This window comes from Hydra vulgaris, chromosome 02 (assembly GCF_038396675.1).
Source record: "Hydra vulgaris chromosome 02, alternate assembly HydraT2T_AEP".
Taxonomy (NCBI): Eukaryota; Metazoa; Cnidaria; class Hydrozoa; order Anthoathecata; family Hydridae; genus Hydra; species Hydra vulgaris.
In genome coordinates, this window is record NC_088921.1 from 53,713,079 (window position 1) to 53,723,485 (window position 10,407).

General features: G+C 29.8%; 1 protein-coding gene across 1 annotated transcript in view; it reads right to left on the reverse strand.

The window, feature by feature from the left end:
- Positions 1 to 10,407, reverse strand: part of LOC101237052 (protocadherin Fat 4) — a 48,136-nt gene that overhangs the window by 16,871 nt on the left and 20,858 nt on the right. Inside the window, exons 2-6 of the mRNA XM_065791374.1 lie at positions 1,911 to 2,178; positions 1,773 to 1,840; positions 1,536 to 1,683; positions 1,265 to 1,447; positions 989 to 1,024 (exon numbers count right to left, since the gene is read on the reverse strand). Coding sequence (XP_065647446.1) covers positions 989 to 1,024; positions 1,265 to 1,447; positions 1,536 to 1,683; positions 1,773 to 1,840; positions 1,911 to 2,178 — 703 coding nt within the window. The remainder of the gene's footprint in view (positions 1 to 988; positions 1,025 to 1,264; positions 1,448 to 1,535; positions 1,684 to 1,772; positions 1,841 to 1,910; positions 2,179 to 10,407) is intronic.

A 10,407-nucleotide genomic window follows, 5' to 3' on the forward strand; every position in this document is an offset into this window, starting at 1 on the left:
CATCATATAGAAACATTCAATATGGGGAGGTATATATTGAAGGTGTAAAGTAATTCATAGCAAAATATGGCGTACCTTTTTTTATTAATTTTTTTAATTCCTATTTTTCAAATATTTATAAATATAAGAAATTTCCTAAATTATAATTTAGTTAAAATTACAAAGAAAATATTTTCTATTTGATCAAACATGTTGAGTTTTGTACTAAAGTATTTTTGCACTGTTTTTATGTCATTATATCAGTATAAACAAATGTGCAGTCAAAATTCATTGTAATTTGAAGGAAATTTATGGCTATAATGATCTAGCATGTGTCAATGTGTCAGAAGTGGTGCACTGCCAATGGTGGTAATATTATCTCCCCAAAGGATTTCCTGGAATCATAATATCAAACACTTTTTAATTTTTTTTTTCAACACTCTAGCATTTCCACAAATAAAAGCATAATGGGAAAGAATTAATGTTAAAATAACCTAATTCAAACCTTTTCCAACAAAAAATCCTGCAAAGCAGCCAGATATTTATATTAGTTATTGAAAAAACATCATAAGTCCAACTTTATCTCACAACAAAAAATATAAGCCATACATTATTTCTCTAATAACTTCAAGTATCTTGCGGTATTGGTGTGTTGCGGTTTTGTAGGATTAAAATAAAATAGAACAGACTTGGATTGCTTTTTTAATAACTGATTTTTTGGCAAGTTGTTATGATTGTTACTGGATTACATATTGGCAATAGCAGGCTGAATAACATTTAAATGGATAATAGTAAAATATAAAACAAACTTATCTTTAAAAATAATCCACATAACAACCACCACTGGAGAGAAACTTGAAGGAAAGTAAACTTTTACCAAAAATTTACTCTTAGCAAAAAATTTTATTATTATTATTATTATTACTATTATTATTATAAATTTGTAGTATTAAAATTGTTAAATTATTCATATAAATGCAAAAAAATACAAACAAAATTGAAAATCAACCTGATTGTTGAGCTTGAAGTAATGTCTGATAACATTCTAGAAAAATGTGTTAAATGTATAAAAGTATAAAAATGTATAAAGATGATGAAAGTCCAAATAAAAATTAGTTAGATTAAAGCGAAAATAATTGAAAGATGAAAAATATTTTTTAAACAAGAGCAATTGTAAAAAAAATTTCAAAAAAATTGCAAACATATTATTTTAAATATCCAATAATTATAAAAAAATTGTGATAATATAATAATGAAAAATAACTAAATGTCTAAAAGCACATACACATTATCCCAAACATTGCTAACATGTGGATTATAGTCAACCTTCTGAACATCTGAATAAAAATACTTGAATGGAGAAGGTGATGAAGGTAATGGTGGGACATCAAACTTATTATTGAAAGCTATCTGTTTATCTGATATTATGGGAACTTTAAATCTTTGCCACCTGTTTTTGTATAAAACCCTATTGTAAAATAAACTTTTCTTCTAAAGATCTTCTATATAAACTTACATTCTAAAATTCATATTTTTAAACACCATTTTAAACTTACATCAAGCAGAAAAGTAAATATCCAATTGCAATAATGGTAACAAGCAATAAAACCCCTATAGTAATTAAGCCAACGAAGTAATACTTTTTTTTATATGTTTTTGAAACAGATGTCACTATGTCTTGAGAAGTTGTTGTCATGTTAATAGCTAAAAGCAATTTTTTAAGTTAACATTTTTGTACTTATTAAATTTACAATCAATCAAAATTTAAGAAGAAAGAGCATCAAATTTTATACCTTGGTCACTAGATAAAACCTGAGTCACTGTAGCATTTCCCATCGAACTAATTCCACTTAACTGATACCTAAAGAAATAAAATTATAAAGATTTCTTGGATGAAAAAGTAAAAAATTTCAAAATCAAAAATGATTTACATTATATTTTTATCAGTAGGTAGTGGTCCATTACAAGGTAATGTGCTATTCTTAGGATCTTTACATTCTGCTTGTGTTCCAAAACTAATAGGATAAGTGTACAGTTGATTAGCTCCACTGGTGTCTCTTCGTTTTCTTGTGTTATTTAATTGAACCTTTGGAATTGTGATAGTGTAAGCCAAATATTTTCTCATTTTATTTTTGTTGACATTTGGATTATACACAACATCGTACCATGAAATGCGAGGAAGAAATCTGTAGTATCCAACTAAAAAGAGATTTTAGTTTAATCTATACTGGCTGCAAAACTAAAAAAATTTTAGTTGTTTTTGTCTGTTCATTACATTGGATCTTAAAAGTTTTTTTGGATGAAATATTTTTAAGTAAGAAGGTATTGAATATTCTAATTTTAATTAGTGTAAGATATGTACTAATTACTCAAGTTCATCTATGAAACCATCCAAAGTAAAAAGAGTAATGGAAATTTTATGCTCATAATTTTTTAAAAAAAGAACCTCTTAATAATTGCACATACAGTATACACTAATATTTCAAGGTGGACATACGTCTTCTTGTTTTTTAAGAACAATTAATAAAATTAGTCAGCTTTTGTTAAAAAGCTAGGGCTAAAAAAAAACTTTACTTGAAGCTAAACATTCACAAACAGATAAAATCCGAAAAAATCTCAAAAAATTTAGAGATAATCTTTTTAACTACGTTGGGGTTTGGAAACTAAATGAGTGTTGAAGTATATTAGATATTTTAATATTATTTTCTACATATATACTTTTTGTGTGCATATTTATCATAATAAGATAATGATGATTATTAATCCGTCCGATACTGTATATATATATATATATATATATATATATATATATATATATATATATATATATATATATATATATATATCCGATACTGTATATATATACATATATATGTGTATATATATATATATATATATATATATATATATATATATATATATATATATATATATATATATATTGTCAGAGCAGGTTATCCTGCTACTGGTAACATGTAACCCAGTACAATCTGCTTCATGTCCTGCTGCCTTGTAGGATACGCCTTTTTAGGCAAAGGCTAGGAGATGCCAACTCCGATTTAAAACACCCCCTGCCTTGGGGCTCTTGGTTGAGTAAAGGCTAGAGATGGTGTCTCGATAAAAATACTCATCTTGAGCAGATGTTAAATGCATCCAGCTACTGTCTTGTAGAAGGCCTCCTAGGCAAAGACTTAAGGGGTAAACAGATTCTATCTGTTGACCAGCCTCGCACCCCTTCTTCATCTATTAGGCTGGCGCAGATGTATTTTTAATACATTGTTTCCAGTTTAGGATGTTGAATGCTGGATCTTCTTGACTCAATGCATGGGTTTGCTTGTGTCACTGTTTTTATGACTAGGCAACTCATTCTATTATCTCCTTATGAGGGTACAGCTCTAAAACTCAGTTTTATGGTTCTGAGGCCGGCTGGTAGTCAGGTTTCCCGAACTCTGTGGTAGCTCTCAGAGAGGCTGATTCCATCAACAGCTGAAAAATATTAAAGTATTAACAGTGCCATGTTGCGCATGGATGGTGTCCCTGTTTGTACTTTTGGTGTGCATTGCGGAGGCCACATTTGGAGCCCTTTGTTACGGCTTAGGGTTTATTAGTAGTAATGAGGCAATTGCTTGGGCTATTAAACGGTGTTCTGAGTACTATCTATGCTTTGAGTCAAGTTCTTCAATCTAATTTAAAAATGAATAAAGTACCAAAAACTATAAAACACAAAAAACCATCATCATCACCAAGTTCTCTAAACCTATCATTCACTAATATTCGTGGTCTTCGAAGTAACTTTTCTTCTGTTGAGTCTTATCTCTTGCAAAGTTCACCAGACCTACTTGCTCTTTGTGAGACTAATTTGAGTTCGGCTGTCTCATCTTGTGATCTTAGTGTTGATGGTTATCTTCCTCTGATTCGTAAAGACTCCAATAGCCACATGCTTGGCCTGGGCATTTACATTCGTAAGAATTCACCTGTTTGTCGTGAAACTAGGTTTGAATCCACAGACTATTCTTTCATGTGCTTTCGTTTAGCACCACTTCACTCTATTGCCTTTCTCTTTGTTCTATATCGCTCTCCTTCATCTCAAGACTGCACTCTTTTTGATGTTATTTCTGATCATATTGACCAAGCCCTCTCTCTTTATCCATCAGCTAATATAGTTGTTGTCGGTGACTTTAATGCTCACCACTCTGAATGGCTTGGCTCTAGTGTCAGTGACTCTGAAGGCATTAAAGCCCACAACTTTTGCCTTTCTCAATCCCTAACTCAAATAGTCAACTTTCCAACTCCCTTTCCAGACAACCCGAAACATTTACCTTCTCTACTCGACTTATGTCTTGTTTCTGATCCTAGCCTGTGCTCAGTTTCTTCACATTCACCCTTAAGTTCTTCTGATCACAGTTTGATCTCTCTAAAACTATTATTTCATTCTTCTTCATCACCTGAATCCCCCTATTATCGAACCTCTTACAACTACAGTAAAGCTGACTGGGATTCTTTCCGTGATTTTCTTCGTGATGGCCCTTGGGTAGAAATCTTTCAACTTCCTGTCAACAAATGTGCTTCTTACATAACTTCGTGGATTCAGGCTGGCATGGAATCTTTTATTCCCTCTCGACGATTCCAGGTCAAGCCTCACTCTCCTCCATGGTTTTCCTCACACTGTGCTGCTGTGATTGCCAATCAAAACCGTTACTTCCATATTTATCAGCAAAACAATTCTCCAGAAAACAGACGTCTGTTTATTACTGCTAGAAACAACTGTAAAAAGGTTTTGTCTAACGCCAAAACCCGCTATTCTCAAGTCATGAAATCTCGTATCTCATCTCAAAAATTAAGCTCTCGTGACTTCTGGAGAATCTTTAATAATATCAATAATAAGGGCAAATCTATAATTCCACCTCTCTTGTATGGTTCAGACTTTGTCACCTCACCTAAAGACAAAGCCGAACTGTTTGCTAAAAACTTTTCATCAATATCATCTCTTGATTCCACTAATTGCGTTCTACCTGATATTGCCAACAAACAGGTTGATCCATTGCTTGACATTCATATCACTCCAGCATCTGTATCTAAAGTGATTTCCTGCCTAGACTCTTCTACAGCTTGTGGCCCAGACAACATACCTGTTATTGTCTTGCAGAAGTGTTCTCCGGAGCTGTCGTCTATACTCTCAAAACTATTCAACAAGTGCTTTTCAGAGTCTTGTTTTCCAGCCTGCTGGAAAGCCGCATCTGTTATCCCTATCTTCAAAAATTCTGGGGAGCGATCTGATTCATCTAACTACCGCCCCATAAGTCTTCTTCCTATCATAAGCAAGGTTTTTGAATCTTTAATTAACAAACACTTAATTTCTCATCTTGAATCTAATAACTTACTTTTTGACCATCAATATGGATTTCGATCTTCTCGTTCTACAGCTGATTTGCTAACAGTAATAATCGACAGGTTTTATCGTGCATTAGATGAAGGTGGAGAGGTTAAGGCCATCGCTCTTGACATTTCAAAAGCGTTTGATAAAGTTTGGCATGCTGGTCTTCTCCATAAGCTTTCTTCTTATGGTGTATCCGGCAACATCTTTAAGATCATTGAATCCTTCCTTTCCAATCGTAGCATAAAAGTTGTCCTCGATGGACAACACTCTTCTTCTTATTCTATAACTTCAGGGGTTCCTCAAGGTTCTATCTTTGGCCCTATACTCTTTTTAATTTACATTAACGATCTTCCAGATATTCTCACATCTAAGGTGGCATTGTTTGCTGATGATACTACCATTTATTCTTGTCGTGATAAGAAACCAACACCCTCTGATTGCTTGGAGGGGGCATTTGAGCTTGAAAAGGATATCACTTCTGCTACAGCATGCGGCTCACAGTGGCTGGTGAACTTTAATTCAGATAAAACTCAATTTTTTTCAGCCAATCGTTATCGCAATAATTTAGATCTTCCTATATTTATGAACGGTGATGTACTCGATGAGTCACCTACTCTTCATCTTCTAGGATTAACTCTTACTTCCAATCTTTCTTGGAAACTATATATCAAATCAGTTGCAAAATTAGCATCTGCTAAGGTTGCATCTCTTTATCGAGCTCGCCACTTTCTTACTCTGAATTCTATTCTCTTTCTCTATAAATCTCAAATCCGGCCTTGTATGGAATACTGTTGCCATATCTGGGGCGGATCTTCTAATGATGCCCTTTCTCTTTTAGACAAGGTGCAAAAACGCATTGTAAACATAGTTGGACCTGCTCTTGCAGCCAACCTTCAACCATTATCACATCATCGTAATGTTGCTTCTCTTTCTCTTTTCTACAAATACTATAATAGGCACTGCTCTAAAGAGCTAGCGTCTCTTGTGCCATCTACTAAAATTCATTCTCGTGTTACTCGTCATTCAATTAAGTGTCATCCTTTTTCTGTGACTGTTCCTAAGTGCTCCAAAAACGCTTATTCGTCTAGTTTTTTTCCTCGAACATCAGCTCTTTGGAATTCGCTTCCTTCATCTTGCTTTCCTGATTCATATAATTTGCAATCTTTTAAATCGTCCGTCAATCGTTATCTTGCTCTACAATCTTCATCTTTTCTCTTGCAGTAACTTCCAACTTTAATTAGTGGCTGCTTGCAGCCTTGTTGGAAGCGAAGATGTTAAAAAAAAAAAAAAAATCGATAAAAATGCTCTTAACCAAGTTTAATACAATTATGCTATGACAGGGTTCACTTTTCCTAGCCTTTGCTAAACATTTTACTTTAAATAATATTATTTAACTTTAATCAAAAAAATTATTCAAATTAAAAAAAAATTTTAAAAACCTTCTTTTTAAAAAATTTTTTAAAAAACTCAAACAACAAAAAAATTGTTGGATAATTAGTTATTTTGTTAAACAAAAAAATTGTTTTATATTCAGTTGATCCAATAGTTAAATTATTAGACCAAGACCAAATTAGTAGATCCAATAACTAAATTATTAGACTTTTATTAGAAAATTTTTTATATGTATTAGTTAATACTAATTTTTTATTCCATTCTTTTATCTAAACAAAAATTTCTGTTTACTTAAAAATTTAACAGCAACAAGCTGCAATTCTTTTGTTTACACTGTTTTCTAACAGAAACAAACTGCGAGACTTAAAGAGGTAGAATAGAATCAGCTATAGGTAGGTAAGACTTAAAGAGAATAGAATCAGCTTATTCAAAAGCTAATAATTAAACTAGAATCTAAAATTAAAAAAAGTTAATTAAAATTTAAAAAATATATTAAATAATAAACATTAAAAAAAAAATTGTTATACAAACATACAGTAACAGTTTGAAACCCTTAAATTTATTTATAAATCTTTTATTTTATTCATATTTACTCTGACCATAAACAAGATGAAGGTTTTTTTCCTTCTATTAACAACTTTATAGTTTTATAGTTGTTTAACAAAAAGTGTTACATTTTAAATCAGCTCATGCATTTTTTGAGTGATATTTTCTTTAGGATAGCAAGCACGAAATTTAAAAGTAAATGAACTTATATAACTTAGAAGCTCACTTATTTCAGCATTGTAAAAAAGCACATATTACACTAACAGTTCAAGACTACTAGTATGTGAGAGTATTGAATATCTTTACTGCTGTGTGAGAGTATTTAAAATCTTTACTGCTGTGTGAGAGTATTCAATATCTTTAGCAACTCACATTTCACACATTCTCACATCTTCACTATTACATAAAGATAAATCAGACTGACGATCTAAAGTCTTACATTCCTTTAGTAATAATTTATACAACTTTCCTAATATAATATGCAAAACAGAAGGGATTACATTTTCCAAAGTTATTATGAAAAAAATCACAGGAGCAATAATTCAATAATAAAGCTTACAAAGAGTTTTTAAATTTCCGCAAGTCTATTTTCACAAAAGTTCTTGTTAAAAGATTTTATTGTTCTTTCTAAGATTTTAGAATTAGCTGGTGTGTAAGGCATAGAGAATGAGCTTCTCATATATTATAACTCAACTAGATCTGTAGAACTAGGAAAGCTAGCAGCTGAATCCTGGTTTCCAGGAACATCATAGATAAAATTAAAATCATCACCTCAGAATAGCCTAATTTTTTCGCCTTTTAATTTTTAATTTAATTTAAAATCTGACGACGGAATTCTTCTAGATGTCATTGACATAATTGCTCAAGAATAAAGGTAATATTCTCATGACAATCTGAACCCTGATAAATACAAAATAAAGTAACATCATACACAGATCCAAATGATTTAGAATTGACAACTTCAAAATGAAATCATATAATACCCAGTTTTATCTCCAGAAAAAAAGGAGCATCAATACTTCACCAAAAAAACTATCAGAGTTGAGATGGTTCCAATTTTGATAATTGTTAAAAAACTTCTTCATTATAAGTTTTCAAATTCTTAAACACAAATTCAGAGACTGTTCAAAGTACTTCATTTGGAGATGGATAAAGCAACATAGATTTCACAGTAATATGTTCTTTACTGATATGCATTGTCCACAGTTCTTGTTCTTTTTAAATAGAAATATGATATAAACAAATGAAACAATATTTATTGACAAATAGATGCACTTGATAAAAGAAGATATTAGTCTAATTGTTCATGGAAAAAAATTATGTGTAACTTTGTTTATTTTACACTTTAAAACTTGTCTTGCTAAAATAGTTGTTTCATTAAAATTTATAGTTAGGGATGTAATGCATTTAAGGTTGTAAAAAGGCTTTAAGTTCAAAATCATTCTTTATAATATAGCTAAAAAAATATATAGAAAATTATTATTGGAATTTGATTTTCATAAAGGGTTGAAATTTAAATAATTTAGTGCACATTACAAAAGTATTACATTTTCCACTTATTATAAATACAAACAAAAACATTAATGCACTAAAAACAGACTTTTTGTAAAAGAATTATCTATGCACACCAAATATTGAATAAAACAGACATTCATTGATAAGTGTTCTAAATTTAAACCATCAAGCATAAAAATAACAGAAATGTGATCCTAAACCGTTGTTTTGAAAAACTTGATTTTTATTCTAGTTAATGTAAACATTTTGCAAGGATAGATCTTTTATAATTTTTAAAAATCTTTTATAATTTTTTTATTTGAAGTTTTAAGCGTGTATAGAAAAAATTTAATAGTATTTTAAAATCAATGAGTTTGAAACTCTTTATGCAGAAAATGTTTATTTTTTGTTAAACTCATACCGTATTGTCCAACTTTATACTGTGCGAAACATCAGTGTATAAATCACATATTTTTATAACTTTCAACTTAATTTCACCGTAATTTCAAATAGTTTTTAAAACTATTTCATAAGAATGTATTCTTTTAATTAGCATTTATTTCCAATAGCATTTATAAAGCATTTATTTTCAATCTTAAATAGAATTTATTTTCAATCTGACTTCAATGAATCACCGAAGCCACATCTTTTCAATGTAACTGTTCCTTCTGTAAAAAAAATATTTATTCATCTTTTCATCATTTTCTTCATCTTTAGTTTTCTTCCTTGAACAGCAGTGTTTTACAACTTTCTTCTGTTTATTTCTGTCATACTGCTTATTTCATATTTCTAGTTCTTCTTATTTTAAGTTTTTCTAAATAGCTATAAATTAGGTTTATATACTGTAATAATGTAATAAAGGTAAAAAATTGTATTTATTTACAATTTTTTTTTCCTTCTGAATTTTAATTTTGTGTTAAAACATACATCTGTATGTGTATGTGCGTGAGTATGTAAAATGTTTACAAACACATATGTATATATATATATATATATATATATATATATATATATATATATATATATATATATATAATATATATATATATATATATATATATATATATATATAGTATTTATAAGTTCCTTTACTTTAAGTATACAATATAATTGCAAGCTTCTCATATAAGATTATTGGAAAATTTTGAAAAAAAAAAACTTTTGCTATGGTTTTTAATAATATTCTCTACATTTTAAGGTTTTCATTAAATGTGTTTGTAAGTTCATCATAACTTAACCTCAGAATAACTCTTACTTGACAAAATTGTATTGCTTTTATTCCCTGTTGTTTTTTTAATCTTATATATTATGTATATCATTGGATGCCACTTGTCATTTTAAATGTTTTCTGCATTAAAAAATTTTAGAGAACTGCATTATATCTAATAAAATTCTCTAAAATTTTTAATTTTCTTTTTATTTCTCTGTTACTGATCATAGAGCCATCCTTCATACCTATTATTTGTCACTTTGTTGTTTTGCTTACTGCTTTTCTACCCATTTATGTGTTCCTTAAAATTGAGAACTTATTGAATTATTCAGAAAAGCTTTAAATGTAGCATCAAAACCTAAAGAAATCATCAAATGTGACTGGTCATCATTACCTAAAGAAATCGTCA